General features: G+C 37.2%; 1 protein-coding gene across 12 annotated transcripts in view; it reads right to left on the bottom strand.

Moving 5' to 3' along the window:
- Window positions 1–20,096, bottom strand: part of LOC119548883 (nesprin-1) — a 109,502-nt gene that overhangs the window by 84,268 nt on the left and 5,138 nt on the right. For 11 of the 12 annotated variants that reach the window (XM_037856515.1, XM_037856518.1, XM_037856516.1 and 8 more), the window contains exons 1-5: window positions 13,558–15,415; window positions 6,060–6,121; window positions 1,118–1,390; window positions 453–619; window positions 118–394 (exon numbers count right to left, since the gene is read on the bottom strand). In XM_037856515.1, the coding sequence (XP_037712443.1) occupies window positions 118–394; window positions 453–619; window positions 1,118–1,390; window positions 6,060–6,121; window positions 13,558–15,400 (2,622 nt within the window). In that variant the 5' untranslated portion in view covers window positions 15,401–15,415. Of the gene's footprint in view, window positions 1–117; window positions 395–452; window positions 620–1,117; window positions 1,391–6,059; window positions 6,122–13,557; window positions 15,416–20,096 lie in introns of those variants that run through there. The other variant, XM_037856526.1, reaches the window with a different exon arrangement.

Genomic DNA, 20,096 nt, shown 5'->3' with positions numbered 1-20,096 from the left:
GATTATAATATAATATTCAAATAGTTATACATAAAAGTTATTATTTGAGATCATCATCATAATTAACATCTTATGAAGTCGTATTATTTTTTTTTATTTAAATATCATTAGACCCACCTTAGGTTCAGGATACTTGTGCAAAAATTGCGCCACATATGTCATGATACTCTTCTCGTCCGGCTTGGGTACGTCCACATCCTCAGCGTCCAGGAGCTTGGCAATGCCCAGTTTGCTTTCGGCCACATCGAAAGCAGTCTCCAAACGCTGGCGGTTGCTGGCCTTCTTCAGCTCAGCCAAGTTGACCAGGTTCGCCTTGATGGCATCGATGAGGGCCAGGAAAGCGACGCCATCTCTCCAGCTGGCGCCGAAATCCTTCACCTCCACACCACTCTCCCTATTTAACAAAGGTATATAAATTAATATGAATAACACTTAAGATTTTCTGTACTCACTTTGGCAAGGCGTTGGTCACCCAGTTGAGCAGGGTCTTCCTGGCACCCTGCTTCCATTTCTCAGCCTTCAGATCGCCGTGCTTCTGGTTGCCAACACTGTCGAGGGAACTAACCGAACCGCCAATACCATGACCCAAATACTCTAGGTTGCGGCTGTTCTCCTCGATCTATGATGAATACATAATTGAATTAGTTAAAATTTCAATACTTCCCGCATGCAATGCAATGTAATGGTAAAACTTAAGATATGGAAGTGCCTTAAAAGGTTTTGGCTACCAACTAAAAACGATTTTCTACCCATAAAAAGATATATGTATGAGGTACACACGACAATACAACAATTACGTTCGACTTGGACCCACCTGTGGCGCATAATTTATAACTACTACTAAGTTTTTCCGCCTCTTTTTACGAAGCTTGTGTACGTTTTAAGATTATGATATCAATAAAAAAGTATATAGAAAAAGAAGGTTCATGGGGTTAATTACGTTCAAAGTTTTAACAGATTTGTGGGATTTTTGACTTGGAGTGTGTACATCTCTACTGGTGGTAGCCTCGTGAGAAGGTGTACAACTAGCAACCAATTTTTGGTGGTGCTCTCAATTCGTGAACTGGTGCACTTGGTGTGTATTAAACTAGAATTTTAAGTGCATAAGCATTCTTACCTGGAAGTACAAGATGATTGTCCATATCAAACCCAACACAACTGGTGGTCTCCCGTCCACCAGATCTGCGGGATTAATATTAACCAACTTGATCCGTTTGCTGGCCAAAAATTGCAGGGCCGTATTGGCATTGCTGAGGAAATGTGGACGTCTCAAAACGCGACCCTTCTCCACGGGCAGGCGTTCTCCGGACAGAACTTCCAGCAGTGCAATTAGTTTCGTACCATCGCGTAAGTCATTGATTAAATCATCGATACGAAGCGGTGGAACACGCTGAAATGGATGAATAAGTTGATAGATTAGAATTTATTGAATTGATTATACTGGATAGTAAGGAACAATTTCGTAATGTTTATACATTTCATACTCAATATTTCGAAAATATTTTAACAAATATTTTTAGTGTAGAATGAAATGGTATTTTTAATTCCAGGTTTTTCAGCGTTAAAAAATGGAGGAGAAAATATGTTATGCTTTTAATCTTAACCTAGAAAAGCACCACCTTATCTTAAGAGTATTAGGAAATGGTACTTTGTATTAGAGGTTTTGCAATATCATAAAAAGGTAAAGACATTGCTATAAGCTTTAAATCTTAGCCCAGAAAAGTACCATTAAAATACCCTATTTAGTGCTTATCACTTATCAAAGCTTCACCGCTTATTTCCCGTAATTTAATTAATTTTATCAACTCTCTCCCTTAAAGAGGGCAAAGTAACCCATAATTGCCTTAAAAAGCTATTTGGTGTACTTTTTATTATCACTTTTATGACCATATTATGTGCACTACGCAAACGTTTTGCACTTATGGCTAAGAAAACATACAAACTTAATGGGGTGCAGTGAACAGATTTAATGTTTTGCCTTTGAATGCTCATTCAGGTTTTGCATAAGTTTATTTTTGGGTAATCAATTAAATGCAACTCACGGATACGCTCAAAATTAAGGCGCATTAAATCAATTAAAATAGTTTAAATTGCTGTTTGCCATAGCGAAAATTTGCGGTGATACTTCAGTGCGAGCCAAGACAAATTGGCAAATGGCACGAGCAGGCATTTAACTTGAATCCACCGCAAAGATTACAATTTTTAAGGTAATGCCATTAAGGCCGCAGCAACGGAAGTGGCACCAAGAAAACAAACAAACAAACCAACAAAGCGGCGAAAATTCATTGTAATTGAGTGTAGCATTTAATTGAGCTTTCTTGTGGGTAAATAGTTTCTGCAAAACTTTATTCAACTGTTGCCAACATGCAAAAGACAATGACAATGCTTGGAAAAACTTTTTACAGCAAAAACTTTTCATTTTTGTGTGAATTCTCCTTCAGAACAGACATAGCGAAATCAATTTCAATGCTTCCGTTTCCTGTTCCACTAGATACGCCTATCTTTTTTTCCATTAAGTTCCGGACTTTATGGTGTCATAGTGCTTTATATAAAAAGTTTTTTGTCTTTCCGCTGTTTATTTCGGGCTGACATATGTCATTACAGCCATTGCCTGGGCGTCTCTTAGGAACTTAATACTCCCCGAACATGACATCAAAAAAAAACTGGGTCTTACCGGCTAATCGCCAAATGGGTACCTTGCCTTGATCAGACCGCTGAGTATTAAATTTACCGCCAGTTAAGTTGATAAGAAGATCAATTGGAACCATATTTAATGCCTAAAAATGTTCTAACAGGTCTTAAAGGTGTCGAAGCTTTAAATATTTATCTGGTTTAAATGTTGAGTCCCGGTTGCTATATATAATTTATAGTAAGAAAAAACTATTATAATAACCTCCAGTTAGTTTAATAAGTTGGAACCATTTTAAGGTGCCTAAAAATATTATAACAAGTTTTAAATATTTATCTGTTTTATATGTTGAGTCCATCTTCTATATAAAAAATATATATTTATCCTAAGTATACATTCTATTCGACACAATTATATATTTTCTTCTTAAAAAAAAGAAATGTAAACGGGTTTTAGAATTAAATTTATTTATGGTATGTAATTCCCCCACAAACTATATAAGTCAGTCATAACCATTATCCGTTACTCTGGGTGATTCAGAGACTGAGAGGATTGTAAATCTTTTCTAATCTTTTCACTTGTCACCTGTCCAACACAATTAGATGAGCACCTGACAAATGTTTCTAGCAACAGCTATCGTAACCCACTTTCCCGCCACGAAATCCTTTCTAATTTAATCACCTCTAATAGCTTGATCCTTTCACTTTGGTTTTATGGACCCCAGAAATAGTTTCCCATGCGGGAGTTACGAACTGGAGGGCACGACTCGTGCTGGGGCGTTGCCATCAATTATGTCATAAAGACATGAAAGCGAACTCGGGGTGTGGACAACTGGGGATATGTGATGTGGGGCCACTCAAAAATTGAACATCCAACGAGATGTATGTCACTGGAGACCCACCACGCCGGTTCCGAAGCGCTTAAATTAATTCATAAATTTTAATCAAATTCTATGAAAAGCGAGCGTCCAGAGCGGGTTTTTGGGTCGCCAGCGAAACCGGCGATAAAAATATAAAAAACCTCGTTCACCTTGAACTGAGCTTGAAAAACAAAACGAATACCAATCCAACAATTTTGGGCTGCCCCCCATCAAATGCTTTTTTTTTAACTGTGGGTATGTATCTGTTAGATACAATGTGGGGAAATGGAAGATGCCTGCTAATTGACGGGTCTAACGAAGCTTCAATAGGTAAAAACAAATTAAATAAATCACTTTTTATTAGCAAAGGCAGCTGTAATATTTATTGCCTTAGTGAAACGTGTCAAGTCAATCGTTGTGCAATTGCAATGGCAGCGACAGCAAATTTGCCCTGTCATTATGCACATTAAATGACTCATTTGCATATTGCATAACTCCGATGTAGATGTTGCATCTCCTCCGACTCCTGGGACGACTGAAATATGACTTCAATCAGGAAAGCCGGGCCCACGCATTCTTGAAAATCAATTCGGTTTCGGAGACGGAATCGGAGAGCTTTGCATGTCTGCTGCTCCTTTTGTGTGGCACACAACTTCAACTGGCAGCCTTATCGAGTTGCACTCTCCGAGGCGAGGAACTGGTTTTCAATGGCTGCCCGGATTGGATTGTATTGGAATAATTGCCGGCCGGCCGGCAACAGTATTTCTCATTTCTTAGCACTCCATGCACAGTAGAGGAAAAAGGGTAACAGCTTTCCAGCATTAAAAAAAAAAGTTTATTAAAAATTAAAAAATGATATCATATCATTTATAATCCTAATGATCTAGGTTTTTATTTCTAAATTAATATAGGTTTCAAAGGATTTTTCAAAAACGTATTCAATTTTCTATTCGTAGAATTATTTTACTAGAATAAATCTATAATTTATAGTAAGTTAATAGAAAGATATGGGTTTTATAGGATTTAGCTATATAGATCTTTTAAATCTTTTAAATAATATTTATATTTATGGGTTAGCCAAAACCTTCACAAATTTTTTTAACACTCAATGAGTCTACGCAAAATGAAAAAGCTTATTTGACATTATTATAAGCAATTACTTAAAAAATACCTCTAAAATTTGCTAGATATATTTTGTGGGATAATCTTTTTTATGAGGTTTCCAATTACTACTAATATTTTTTCCACAGCAGTGTGGGACGTAAAAAATGGCCGGCTCATGTCTGTAGATTGCCGTTGGTATTAAAAGATAACGCATTTGAGACACCAAACGAAACATGGCTCACTCAATCTGCGACTTTGGCCGCAGACCGGGGGTCTGAAAAGTCTGAAAAGACTGAAAAGTGCATTAAATCACCTCCGTTCGGGACAAGAAAGTAAGTCAGTAGGCGTCGCGTGGGTTTTTCTTGCGGGTTAATGGCAAGGCAATTGAAGCCACCAGCCGATCCCCGCCAGAAACGGAACTATCATTAATGCAACTCTCTTCTCCCGTTGTTTGGTTAGACAGCCGTCAACTTCTGGCTCTCTTTCGATTCCATCCAACCACTTTTCTTTCCAATCTTTTTTGCATTGTTAAAAGGCTAAAGTGAAGAAAGATGGAGAGCACCTAGACAAATGCATTGAGGAATTTCTAGCATTAGTATTCTTGGAAGCTATCCAGCGAAGAATATGTTCAGACATGACAAATGTTTGCGCAGAACCTGAAGGTACATATTTACTCACATTTATGCTAATGATAGAAGTTGTGGGCTTTAAACATTTTTGCGAGGCTATAAAAGATTAAAAAAACCAGAGGCAAAATAACTGAAATTCCGTAACCTCAGAAAAAAAGTACCTACCTAATTATATTTAAACACAAAAATGTATTAAGTTTTTTAACAGAAAAAGGTTTATGCTAATGATAGAAGTTGTGGGCTTTAAACATTTTTGCATGGCTATAAAAGATCAAAAACCCAGAGGCAAAATTACTGAAATTCTGAAAGTTAATAAAAAAAAGAGTACCTACCTAATTATATGTAAACACAAAAATGTGTTATTAAGATTTTTAACAGAAAAAGGTTTAAAAAAAGTATAACATTTAAAATTCAACCGCCATAAATCACGTTTAAAATATATTCACTGCCTTACTTGACAAACCCCTAAACAACCTTCAAATTTCACGCATTTAATGCCTGTTATATCACAATATCTCTGAACAACCGCTTTTCGCTTATTATTCCATCATAATTACTCGACAAATAAAAGCTTAAATACGCTTATCACGCGTAATTTCTGATTTTGTATTCAGAGTGATGGACATGTCACGCCCCTTAATCCATTTAGGTTTTAAGTTTGATTTTGTTTAGTTTTTTGGCAGACACAAAAACCTCTCACGCTTGGTTTATCACATGCAAATCTATATGCAAATTCCAATGCCACTTGGTGTAGACAAAATTCATTGGCACCGCACTCTCAAGACGAAAGGCAAATCGATTGAGACGTTCATGGGGGTTAGACACAAGATAGACTCACCTTCAATAGGTATGAATTAATCCAATTAGTGAATGTCTTCTTCTGCACACGTTCTTGCTCCTCTGAAAATTAAAAAAAAAAGAGAAAAACAGGTAAATGTCAGTAAATGAGGAATACATTTCGTTCATTTGCAATTAATTGTTGGACAAGTGTCGGCAGCCGATACGACAGAGACATAAAAGGCAAAAAAGAGACATGACGATACTACCAAAGATACCGAAAACAACCGATAAGATACATTTCTTGGTATGCACAGGGTATAAAACTTTTATACCAGTTTTTCGTTTTCATTTCGGTTGCGTTTGCCTTTAAAACTGATGTTTGCCTTAATTGAATTATCAGTTAAGCTGGTGTATAAACCGATGACATCATGTTTATTTTCTTCAGTAAAAAAAAAAAAAAAAAAAAAAGTAATGGGCACTAAAAAATGTATAGTACTTTCATTTTATTCATTTACCACCCAAAAATATCATTAAATTTTAATTTTTATGTTAACATTTGTAGAATTTTTTCCAATGAATCATTGAAATAATAATGTTGTATACCCAAAACCAGCTCATAAACAAAACACCGCAAAATCTTTCCAATTTCGTTGACCCTTTCCATGCGTCAAAAGGTAGACCGCGAATTGTAAACACGAATTCTCAGATCGGACAAACCAAATATTTATTAATTTTTTGTGTGCCTTAATTACTTCAATTTAATTCTTTAGCCGACAAATTGAAATAATAAACAAAGCGTTAAAAACATAAATTTGTAAACATTTATCAAAATATACAGAAGAGAGCGAAAAAGAAACGCATTAAGCAGAGTCATTATGGAAAAGTGCAGTCGAAATGAAAATGGAAAATGGTAGCCAGCAGCTGTCTGGTGAAAATCCCCATACCCATCCCCACCAGACTAAAAAATCCAGCCCATTGGGAACTGAACTCCAAAAATACTTGGCCCAGTGCGTGGTCTATTTGATTTCTGGCATTGGGCCAAAGGCATGCCAGCAATATGAAGCGAAAATAGATTTCCCGTAATAAATAAGAAATACTCAGTTTTCGAAAATGGAAAATTTCTACAGTTAGACACGAGGAATGCTTGGAATAAGAATTATTACATAAAAATAAATTGACGAAGCCATGAAAGCCGTCAAATGCTTAGCCAATTATCAAAACAATTTACAAAGTAAGAACACACACAAATTGTAATAATTAATTTCAAATGATCCACTCAATTTTTTCTCTTATATTTTCAATTCCTCTAGATTTGAATTTTCATTCATTTATTGCGCGGGCTGAGTGACGCAATTTTTGAAATGTTGACAAAAGATTATTTAAATAGAAATTAGTTCAAGGTTGCGCAATTTGCAAAGCAACTGAAAGTCGTGTGTATATATTAGTCTTTCTAAAGTGAAAGAAATAATTTAGCCAACATTCGGCATAGGCAAAACCCACAAATTTGTGCAATTGGTTGAACTTGAAGCAAGGTAAAATACCAAACCCAACCTAATGGTCATTTTTATGGTTCTTTCAGACACTTTTAAAATGCTCTAATGGCTTGTAAAGATTTGATGCTGCAGGGTCCCACAAATAATTAACACATGTGGCATGTTTAAATCACTTGTTGGCAAGGAACTTTTGTAAACGCTCTGGGTAAAAACAAAATAAATAAAAAATAAGGTGATTACATTCAATTTAAATTTTTTCCTGGCTTCAGGTTACCTTAGTATTTATTTAGAAAGTGCTATATATAAGGTAGCTGTTTCTTTGGTCACTAACCTGATTTTGCTCTTATCAAACTTTTTTTTAACCTGTTATGATTGTTTAAAAATAATTATAATTAGGGTGTTCTAAATTTATAAAAACATGTTTGAATAAATTTGATCAGAAATTAAAAATGTTTATTTTTTGAATCAACAGCTACGATACACAAATTATAAATTATAAATTATAAATTCACTTCTTTTTAATTTAGAAAATAATATATACATGTCTATAGTTATCCCCAAACAACTAAGTTGTTTTGTTCAAAAACGTTAGACGCCTCTTCAAAGACCCGCTTAAAATAAACCTGATATTTTTGGTAAAAAATCTCTAATGTTTGCGAATATATTAACTTAACTACCGCATTTGGCATACTGAATATATTTTCTTTATAAAAACTAGTTGGCTATGTTTGTAGTATTTTGGTCTTGGCCAGACCAAAAATAAATGTATATGTGACACATGTTGATTAGTTAAAATTGTAGTGTGCTATAAATCTTGTGAATTTTTGTTAAATTGATAGCTGATAGCAAAACGTTTGCCAATTATTGCAAAGATAAGAAAAAAATGCACTTGAAGTTGTGGGATCTGATAAGGACTACTCAACGATGTGGTGTATATAATACGGGTCAAGCTAATCAAACTTTGTATAGCACTTTCTGAACCAGGGCGATTACGTAATCGAAATCTTAACAATTTACAAATTAATAAAGTGTTCAATTACTGCCTAATCTGTAAACTTTATGACTTTCAAATTATACAAATATTTTTTGTTTTATACTGATTACTATCAAAATTTCATTTTAATTTTGCGAATTTCGGAAGATTGTTCCAAAATTATACTGTTATTGTTTTAAAATTTCCATAAATCCGGCCTTGGATATGGAAATGATGTGTGACTACAGAGTAACCTATTTAAAAACCTTTCCAAAACTCGACTTTTATGTAGCAATGTAATGTAAACTAAACCTATAGGCCCCAATTAAATCGAAGGCAATTATATTTCCCATACTCAATTACTCGTTCAGTTAAGATAGAGTCGGAAAAACTTCAACGTTATAAACGAAATCGAACAGCAATATCAAAAGTAAAAGCATACAGAAACGAGTTTGATTTGTACACCGCATTATGCGTAGAACAATTAACAGGGGTAAAATCAGGCCAGGGAGTAACGTTCAAGTTGAATGACTTCTGAGGTTCGTTAATTTCAATTTCCATTTCAATAATGATGTATGAAATGATTGCCAGATCCCCGAGGCAATGTACATTATAGATTCTTCAGAAGCGAAAACAAAGAATTTCAACAGCGGTAAATTGTTTCGTTCTCCTCTTTTACAGTTTCGGTTGTCGGTTCTTTTTTACTTCATCTTATGAATGGTTTAGTCAGTCAGTGAGTTAATGATGATGATTATAATGTTAAGTCGGTGGATTGTTATTTATGTTTTTTTCGCTATTTTTCCTGTTTAATGAGCGCGTCCAAAGCGTAGTGGATATATTCTTAGAAAATACATATACGGTTTTATGAATGAAACCTATGAGCTTTTCTCCCCTTTAAAATAAATTACCATTTACCAAAAGTATTAACACTTAAAAGTCAAGTACTCAAAAGGTCAGTCAGTTTGCTATATACTTAGCTTCAGTCGCCCGTTTCTCTGATTTGGCCTAGTTACAGAACATAAATAGAAAAGAAGCTCAGTGAGCGAACAAAAAATAAGTGTTTGGTAAAAATAGTTTATTTACTTTCACGCATAGCTAATTGTTTGGGTTTCCCTACCAGAAAAATAGAAAAAAACCACACCAAATACGAAACATGTTCCTATACATTTGCATAAACAAAAGGCAATCGAATCGTTTGAGGGGAGTGCGTTTCAATCCAGACGATATAGAGCATATGTTGGGCTTTTCAACGGAAGTGCGTTGAATTAAATGTTCTGGGTTATGCGGCAGGGGATTTCCGTAATGTAAAAACCGATGTTTATTGGCTTAATTATTTGGGGCACGACCCAATGGATAATAAAGAATAGAGAAAATTCTAATTGGGGTCTTTAAAACTAGGAAAACAAATTATAAACCACCTTTTAAACTCTTATCTCTTTCAAAATGCCATTACTATCGCACATTCCTTCACAAAACCTCCAAAACAGTATCTTACTTGATAATACTATAAAGTTTGTGCAACTCGATAAGGCACTTTGATATTATAATAAACCAAACTACTCATAATGTTGACCTTCCCCAAAGGCAATCGACCATGTGATGATCACTCCAGCATAGACCGTATTATTATTATATCAACTGTTTAAATTTCGCTTAAATTTAAATTTAAATTTCAACACAAAACGATGAAAACCAGTGAGGTGTGTCGAGTTGCACTTGTAGGTGTCACCTGCGGCGACAAGTGAGCAGCGAGTATGTCAGCAAAGGCCCGCATAAATTGCCTGTAGTCAACATGTTGAAGAGTCTTATAAATGGCATTACTTAACTTTACGCTCCATTGCCTTCGACAGGTTGCCACTCCCCTTCCAACCCATCCTCACCATAACCAACCACCCCCAACCCATTAGGCATTTCACAGCTACTCGAAAATATTAGATGCAAATACGATATGCGGATTCATACATATTCAAACAGAGTCAAGTGGTTGGATTGCGTCATAACTAAGTATATGTACTCTGCTGTATGTTTATTTATTCTTGTCATTAATACCGTTTACTAAACGAGCAGATACCGATAGCCAAAACTAAATGATTGAGCACCTAAAAACGTAAAGAAAATAAATAAGGCAACAAAAAACTGCTTGAAAAACAAAAATGATAATTTGTTTGAACCGACGAAAACCGCAAAAGAATCTTCAGAAGAGGTCTTCAAAAGATCTGCCCACGAGCAGAACTAAAAATTGAAGAGGAGGTAGCCACGAAATTAAGAATTTTTAATTTCTTTGGCCACATGAGCCACATCTGGAGTGGAATCTCCTCCCACATAAGAATAAATGCCAAAATACATATACTTTGTGGGTTAGAAGCATACTTCAAGTTCGGCTTTGTGTGTAAACTTGATTCGCTTCTTAATTTACAAGCCCCAGCTCAAATTTCAATGCGAGGCGCCAACTTCTCTGGACCGCATTTTAGGCATCAATTAAAAGCCGCTCAACTACATGCCCTATAAATATTACAACTGACAGTTAGTGACAATACCAGAATCAATAAATAACTCGGCGATGATCTCAGTTGTACGGCTGCTGTTCGAATAGTTCCGTTTGTGTGGATTACTTACAATGAGGGACCGATGGGGCAGATCGCCTGAGATAATACATTGTTTTGAAAACATTTCCATTTCCATCGAGACAAGCATTGAATATCTCTCATAAATCATATTCATTGCCGAAATCGGCTTTGAACTGCGGCTTGATGAAGCTGAATGGCTGATATACCGCTAAGCTATATCATAAATATTGAAAGAGTTGCAGGTTTTTTTTGTTTTTTTGCTCACCCTTTAAAATAGCATTAATGATAATTGCCGTGAAAGTGAGGACACATATTGAAACCAAGTCAAAAGCCACCAATCAATAGTTTACTATATACTATATATCCATGTGACTGTCATCAATTAGTGAACGCTTGACGTACTCTTAGCTGGTTTATAAATTTATAAAGTGCTGTCCCCATGTCGGAATATATTATATGATATGATATATATTGTGTGTGTGGAGAGGCCTGCCAATATAGTTATATGGCACACATTTGGGGCACATTTTAGCTGCTTTGTCAAACAAACTTATCGAGGCAGTCGAAAAGTTTGCTGGAAACACGCAACATCAAAATATTTGACAGCGAGCCGTTATGCTGACATTGACGATGATCCGAGAAGAGGAAAAATAATACTTTGGCTCACGCAAACTTGATTTATGCTCACTAATTGTCATATGAAGACATCTAACGATTTGTAAATATTTTAGTTTTTTGCAATACCCTACAAAAGGCTTTGACTTTCAGTTTTAAGAACATGAGTAATACATTAAAATTATAATAAGAAAGTTAAATTAGCTATCATAATTCTCGGACGTGACCTAAAAACTGCGTAATAATCCTTCAACATATTCCACCTGTCCGATTTTATCGAAACCTATTAATCACCTATAAATAAAACAGCCCACAAAAACCTTTCAGCAACCCAAATGGCAAACATGAAAAATCAATTTCCATAAAATATTCTTTATGCGAATAGGACTTTTCCCCGACAATCATCATACATATATTAAAGATAATGCACGCAAAATGTTCATATATTAATAATACACCCAAATGAACGTCAGGGCGTATCTATAGATACAAATATGTGTCTGAAAATATTTGCCTATACCTATGTACAATGTGTATTGTCAAGTGCTAACCGAAAATTGCGCTAGTCATTCGGGGGACAGGCTGTTCAATCCACTCGGATCTACATTTTCGCAGAGGGAAAGACAGACAGCCTGCCAGACACTTAATTGGTTGTTGTGCTTAACATAATAACAGCCGAGGAGGTCACATAATAGACAGCGATCCTGCAGTACCAAACCCCCCATCATCATCATCACCAACATCAACCTGTTCTGGGGGTAGTTCGAGTGCTTTTGGCTGCCAATAAATTCCCATTTTGTCCCGACCCAAGGAAAGAGGTAACAAACTGCTTGCCAACAGTCGAATACATAACAAACGCACTGTGCGCCAGTATATAAATAATATAAATCGCCAGATAGTATAGAAGTTCGGGGTGCGACCAACCGACCGACTGACTTATAACGACAGCCATAATAAAGCCTGCCAGCGAAACAAGTTAAAGTTCGAATTTCTGCGTCTCAAATCGTTGGATGATGTCATTTCGGACGTTTTATTATCGATTGTTTTTGTGTAATAATTAATTAAGCATACAAATGTCTCTGGGAACCAGGTGTAACCGCAAAGTACCGCCGCCTGACCTTGACAATCTATAGAATCTTCTAAAAATACCTTTGCCTATAATATAGATATCGTTTTCTAAACGGGAAACGAGCGAAATAACTGAGCATTGCTATTTCCGTTATCTAGATACCACTGGCGGGCAGGGGTATAAACTTGTTACAGATAAGATCTACCTCAAAATGAACTAAATGGGGGATTACCTTGGTTTAGTTGTGGAAGATAAGGGTACAGGGAATGCAGTCTTAACAATTAAGACTTGGAATAAAGGTTTTTAAAACCTTGGAAGTGAAATATTATACGAGTGTGAAGTTCTGAACTACAGTCTTAGAAGAATTTATTTGAATTTATAAGGTTTTAAAATTATTCTTTTATCAGGAGTCCCAAGATTTTTTTAATTTAAGAATACAATGCATATTGTTGAATTATGTTAAAGAAAATTATTTAAAATGTTAAAAACACAGCAAGCATTTTTTGAGACGACCTTTCCAATATGTATCTAATATAATACATTGTGTAAAATTAAGGAACATTTTATAGTATCATATAATATTCTGGAATAATTTTTTCATTTTTTAAATTGAGAAGATTTCAAAACTTTGCTCTTTAAAAATACAAAAATCTTAGAAAAGCTACCAATCTTCATAACATTTTTTCTGAATTATCTTTAATATACCCCCTTTCATGTTTAAGACCAATATGAAACCTATCCTATACCTAAACTCATCTATTCCTGGGTATCCCTAAACATATATATTCCTGAGTATTGTATTGGTAGTATATCCTATCCGTACTGCTCCCGATTTTTACCTCGTTTCTCCTTGATATGGCTGTCGTACTGGGAATTGCTGCGGGCGTAGTTTATGGACGCCATGGTGGACTGGAACTCGTGGTATTCCTGGTCGCTGGGTGATTCGTTGCTGCGGCCACTTTGCGTTGCCAGAGTCTGATAATCCTGGCGCAGACTCTTGCTGAAAGTGCCGATGCCGCTGAGGGCGTGGGCAGCTGATGCGGATGTGGATGCGGATGGGGTTACGGACGCGGATTGGGATGCCGGTGTGGTGTGTCGCGTGGGCGTGGACACAATCACAATACTGCTGGCCGGTCTGCCCTCGGTGTCCGAATCGTTATCGATATCTAAATCGCTGTTACCGGTACGAATTTGCGATGAGATATTCCAATTCCCGGCGACAACCGGCGACGTTTCGATCAATTTACGCGACGTGGACGAGGAGGATGAGGACGAGGTGGACTTGGTCGTTGTGCTGGTTATCGTTTTGTGGCTTACAATTTTCCGGGGCTCTTCCGTCGAAGAACCGCGCAATTGGCACGTTGCAGCTGGACTAACTAGAGTTTTCGGACCCGTTTGCGGTTGCTCCTTCGTGCCAATTGGCGTGGATGTTAGCATTGTCTTCGTGTTGGTGCTCCTGGCCAGGTCTAAGTCCCTCGGCATGTGCCTTTGGGGTGTTAGCTCCTCGGGGGTGGCAGTGCGGTTGCCACCGCCCACCTGGACAGTTGTTTGCTGGTACAAACGCCGGCGGGGGTTGCTACCGCCGACGGTAATGTCAATGTTGCCGGTTGCCATGGCTCCCTCCCTGGCAAACGAATCGGTCTCGTCCCTCTGCCTGGTGAAGTCCGCCTCGGTTAGTTCACTTTCCTGCTCCAGTTTGATTAGTATCCTTCGTCCGCCGGCGGTCAGATCAACGCTCCTCGGCGGCGTCACACTGGATCGCTCGCTGGAGTAACTGGAACGCGACCAGGATGGGGAGTCCCTTGGAGAAACATAGCCCTCTCCATGGCGATAGATCTTCTCCTCGGCATAGCCGCCATCACTGGTCATCGAGGAGGTGATGATGGTCCTCACGCCATCGGCAGAGGGCACCTCTCGCACAGTTCTTTCTCCCTCAAGGAAGCTCTCCAGTTCCTTGAGCTCCTTCTTCTTGGTCCTGCGAGTGGTTCGAAGGGTCACATTAAACGGCGCCAGGTGCTCCTCCACATTGCCTTGCTCGGCACCTGGACTCATGCGACTGGTAGTGCGAAGGGTCACGTTAAAGGGACTCGCCACCTGGTCACTGGTGACTTCCACTCGTCGCGGAGGAGTCGTGTGCCTCAGTTGCACCTGCTGAAAGGCCAACTTGGCTGCCTCCGCCTCGGCCAGGCCACGTTGCCTCTCCTGGCGCAGTCGCCGCTCAATCTCGTGCACATCTATCTCAAAGGGATTCTCAGCATCGTACTCATCCTGGTCGTCGGCCAAACGCAGCTCATCGGAGCTTTGCTCGGCGGGTCGCTTTACAGGATTAGAGCCATCCGACCAGACCTTTTCGTACTGGGCCACCTTTTGTCGCAATCTCTGTTGATTGGGCGAAGGAGCAGCTGCCTCCAAAGGCTCTTCCAGGACAAATTCCTCTAAGTTAGAGCTACTCGAGGTGGTCAGGGAGGTGGTGATGGTCTTCATGTATGTCCTCGTCACCGTCGACGTCTCCAGCTGTTGGCTCTCCTCCTCCTCCACTTGCTCTCTCGAGGATTTCTGCTCATGCGCACGGCGCCGGCGAACAGCTGGAACTGGAGGCACGTCATCGCCTGCTCCGGCTGCTCCGCCTCCTGGTCCTCCGCCACCGGCATCTATGGATCCTGGTCCTCCACTATCAGCCATAATGGCATTGATTTCGCTAATAGACCCTCGTCAAGCCAAATTGTCATCGGTTACGAGTTTTTCGGAGCCCAAAAACCAGCCTTTAGGTTTGTCCTTTCCACTCAACTCCTCTCTACTCTCCTCTCCTTTAATTTTCCACCAAATGCAGAATTGATTTTTCTCACGCAACTTACACACACACACACACTCGGTGACTTTTCACCGAATTTTCCTTTTGAACAACCCTTGAATGGCCTTCAGTCTTTTATTTTTCGGCACACGTAATTCAACTTTAATTTGCCTAAAAGCAAATACACACGCTTCTTCTTGATTTATGAGGTATATTTAACACTCGAAGCTTTCGGGTTTTTGAATTTTATTAGGCGACACAATGCCCAGCCTGAGATTATCTCACGCGCTTAGGCAAGAATTTTAGTACACCTCTCGCAATTCTTCTCACTGCCCCACGAAAAAAGATTCGAGAATTGTGTGTGTTTTTCGGTTTTGGGGTTTCTTAATTTGATTTCTGCTTAGCCTGGTGGGCAGCCGGCTATATCACATCATTTGCCCGGCGACTTTGTCGCTCCGCGATTCCAATCCGCTGTCGTAGAAAGCCGGTTCGATACTGAACCCAGACCCAAAAACGTTCAATATGCTACGCCTTGTCCAGTCCAAAAAAAAAGTCGTGAGAGCAGAGGCAGCTCAGCTCGTATATAGTAATCGTAGTAAAGCTCATGTTTTCAGAGTCTGTGCTCACCGCACATTCGATGTGTTGGTATTTTTTAAATCGAGAGAGGGTCTCGGAGTGTAATACTAAAAACCCCCGAGAGAATCAGAGTCAAAGAGCGAGCACACGCAATATTGGTACGACTTTTGATGGATGTTGTTTACCACTCCAGCACGTACTCACGGAGTTTAAACTGACTGCTTGTTATTATTTAGGGTCAGTGGCGCAGTAGCCGGCTTTTTTAGAGGGGGTGAGTGTTTCTTGGAGAAACCTTTTGGTGTTCCAATTTATACAATAGAATTTTACAAGGTCAACGGTCTTCTTATTATTATTGACGGATTTAAGAACTGAACTGAATGAGGGTTATCAGTATATTTTATTACTTAAATCCGCCAAAATACCTTAAGTTTTTAACTGGCTAGTCTTTAAGGTTTCTTAAAAATGACAATAGATATCATATTTAGATTGTACATATAAGGAGACCATAGTTTATCACATGTATACATTGTAAGATTGTTTATAATGTAGCTTTGATTTAACCGTACTAACATTATTTCACTGTTATAAAGGAACAGCTAAGTTGTCGTAAATTTGTATGTACATATTACCCATAAAAGGTAAATAAAATTTTAATTTCCCAACGACGCAAAAAAAGCTCTACTCTATGGGGTGGTAAAATTTTGAATGATAAGCATACCTCTGTTAACAGTTACACGCGGGTCTCTCTGAGAAACCCAGTTCTCCCCATTTCTCTCAAGCTCTCTCCAAAAGATTTGCCCTTCTCCGCATGAATGGGTGGCATTTAACTACTTTGGCCTGTAATCGTAAACCTTTTACCTTACACCTTTACTACTGCGTGACATCATGGAGCGTGAGAAAATATCAATTACACAGCCCTTGGCTGGTGGTTGTTTATGCTTTTAAGTATGGATTATTATAAACTACAACCCCGATGGTTTGGATCGTTTTACAAACATTTAGAAAATCTGGAATCGAGAGAGACCAAAATATAGGTCAGCGCAAGGCAAAGCTCAACTTACAGCGGCACTTAATGAAAGCCATTCATAAATTCAAAATCAAAACAAATGTTTTATCTTCACGTTTGGAGCTTACATAATCACTTAAAAGAAATAAACAAGTTTGCCGAGGTTTGTTATTTCAAAACCAGACTAGACTAATGACGTCACGGTGCGGTGATTGCATTGCATCTGATATTTCTCTCTATATTTTTATTGTTGTCACGCTGAGAAGTTGGCCCTGAGATATAAAGTTGCACTTCAAATGGCCTAAAGCAATTTGCTGGCAACGCAATTGAATTTGTTATTCATAGACAAATTCTAATTCTAAACTGGACAAAGGTCGGCGGATTTTAATGAATTCGAAAGCAATCCACTCGAAATGTAATTTTCACAGCCCCTAAAATTATTAATTGTTACTATACTATAGTAGAGTTCATATTATAGATCTACTAGATGTATTTATATAGATCCATCATTTCGTATTCTTTTCAAGGTCTTAAAATAAAATATATATTTGATTTACAAGTGGTATTAATAAAATGTTCTGTTGATAAAAAGTTCATATTATAGAATCTACTATATGTATTTTTACAGTTCCATAATTTCATATTCTTTTTAAGGTCTTAAAATAAAATATATATTTGCTTTACAAGTGGTAAAACCCCTTAAAATGTTCTGTTAATTAGAAGCCACTATACCATTTTTCTATTTTTAATTGGAATCTTATTGTAGTGATCCACACAATAGACCACCACTTGAAATATCTTGTAAAATTGGAATATTTAAAGAACATCTATAAACCTAAAGTAAACATTGGTGGCTGTAGCAGCTGGTCCCCGAGAAAGCAACAAAGTGGCGCCTTCTTGATTACATTCACATGTTCAACTTTATTTTATAGCATAATATTGTTTACAAAATGGGTGTGAGCCACTGTGCGGGTTGTAAAATTGTAAGTGGTAGCCACTTGAAAGGCCATAGGTAACTCGGTTGTAACTTAGATATGTAAAGACATATCATATCACACATAAAAAAAACAAGAAATTATAAGGAAAGAAAGAAAAGATGATGGTGTATATCTACTTTAATCATCACATAATTTTTTAAAATAATATAAAGATTAAAGATTCTTGACTATATACACAAAACATTCCTTATCTAGTTTCCTTTGGGCATCTGTTGCCTTGAATATACCCTCATGATCCAGTTGCCCATATACATAAACATATGTACAGCGATTTCTAATTTTAAACCATCTATATTTATAAAGATCTCCAGCAGCCATTTCGACTTTTGGGCAAACATTATTTCGCATAAACATTGGTTTCCGCTCTCGAAATACTCAATTTTCAGCACTTTCAATGCTATTTCTTTTTTGCCCAATTTATATTTGATGTTTCCTCATTTATTTCACACCTAACCATAAAGTTGCTCTGTTTAATGGCCAGGCAAACGAACAGAGCTTCTTGGTCTTCAAATATTGACTTCAAGGCATCACAACCGTTTCTCTAAACAGAAATTCATCTATGAGAAAGAGCCAAATACATATTTTTTAGCTTCGAGGCATTAGTCATTTCGAGGGGCAATTAAAAGAATATGAATTCCTTTTAAGATCAGCCAAGAAAGTTTATTTGCACAAAAATTAAGCTATGTAAACGATATAAACTATTAGCCATAAATATTTGAGTGCACATACTTTTAAGAAATGAATAGACCTCGCAAAAGCCGAAAAGCAATTTAAAAAAAGAGAACTGGGCAACTGTCAACAATTTTGATTTGTATGAATTGAGGCATTTGCATATGTCTAGATATCATCATCCATGCCCGATTTCTACGTGCGAAAAATGATAAAATTAGTTTCTAGAATTCCGTATTTATAGCTATTATACATCTACGTACAGAACCAGATATATGCAAATTTCTCATATGTTTCCCATTTTGCGAAGGCGCGTGGGAGTTGACCAAAACGTTTATTGTAAAATATATATTTGCAACAGAAAAGAATAAATTAACAAACATTTTGATCAGCATGTGGAATTTCTAGTTTTTTTTCTATTTGATTTTATTGTCGTGAGATTTGTTTTATTATATAATAACTTTAAATTAAGGTTGTCAAATAGATATCACTTAAAACATGACAGGGGATTACAAATTGTGTTTTACAAAACAGTCTATATTATATATATATATTTTGCTAGTCAATGAAATCAAGTTAAAATAACCTTTAAACATCCATCAGCTTGAGTTTATGATTGTGTATAGTTTCAAAGATTTATTAGAGGTAATTAATCTTTTTTATTGTGGGAGAAAAACAATTAGACATTTTTCAGTTAAACTTAACTAAGTAATGACCATTTTGTTTAGTTAAATCTAAATGGTTTCCCAAACATTTACGAATTTCAAATACTTCCTTATAATTAAAACCACAATTCCCATAATTTAGTTTCTTGTAAACTTAACGTGTATTTTGAAAATATACAAAAGAAACCATGTGTTGAACAACCAAATACCAAATCCCAGAAAAACGAAGCCAAGCAAAACAGCTGAAAATCCCAGAAAACTCTAAAAACTCTATTTTTAATCGCATTTCTCGTCGTGACAAGACAAGTTCGAGTAGAGCAAGCAAAAAAAAAAAAGAAAGGAAAACAACTAAAAAGAAAAACGCTGCTAAATTTGAAAATAAACCAGAAAGCAGGGCGAGAAAATTAGACGAAAATAGCACAGACCGTCCCTTGAGATACCTATTTCATGCCAAACAAGCGTCTAAAAATAAGTTAGCCCAAAACTGAATCAAGATGCAGCCAAGTTTTTTTTGGGGGAATAGAACTTTGGGGCCTAACAAGACAATGGGAATAAAATCAGATGGAACCAATGCAATGTATATATAAATAAAATAGTGAAGCCATTTCCACTGTGACATCAGCACCGGACCTGGCATCATCATCACCATTGGAACACGAAAAGGCATTCGCAT

This window comes from Drosophila subpulchrella, chromosome 2L (genome assembly GCF_014743375.2).
Source record: "Drosophila subpulchrella strain 33 F10 #4 breed RU33 chromosome 2L, RU_Dsub_v1.1 Primary Assembly, whole genome shotgun sequence".
NCBI classification, from domain to species: Eukaryota; Metazoa; Arthropoda; class Insecta; order Diptera; family Drosophilidae; genus Drosophila; species Drosophila subpulchrella.
Note: the sequence above shows the minus strand (reverse complement) of the source record. Positions and strands in the feature narration are given on the sequence as shown.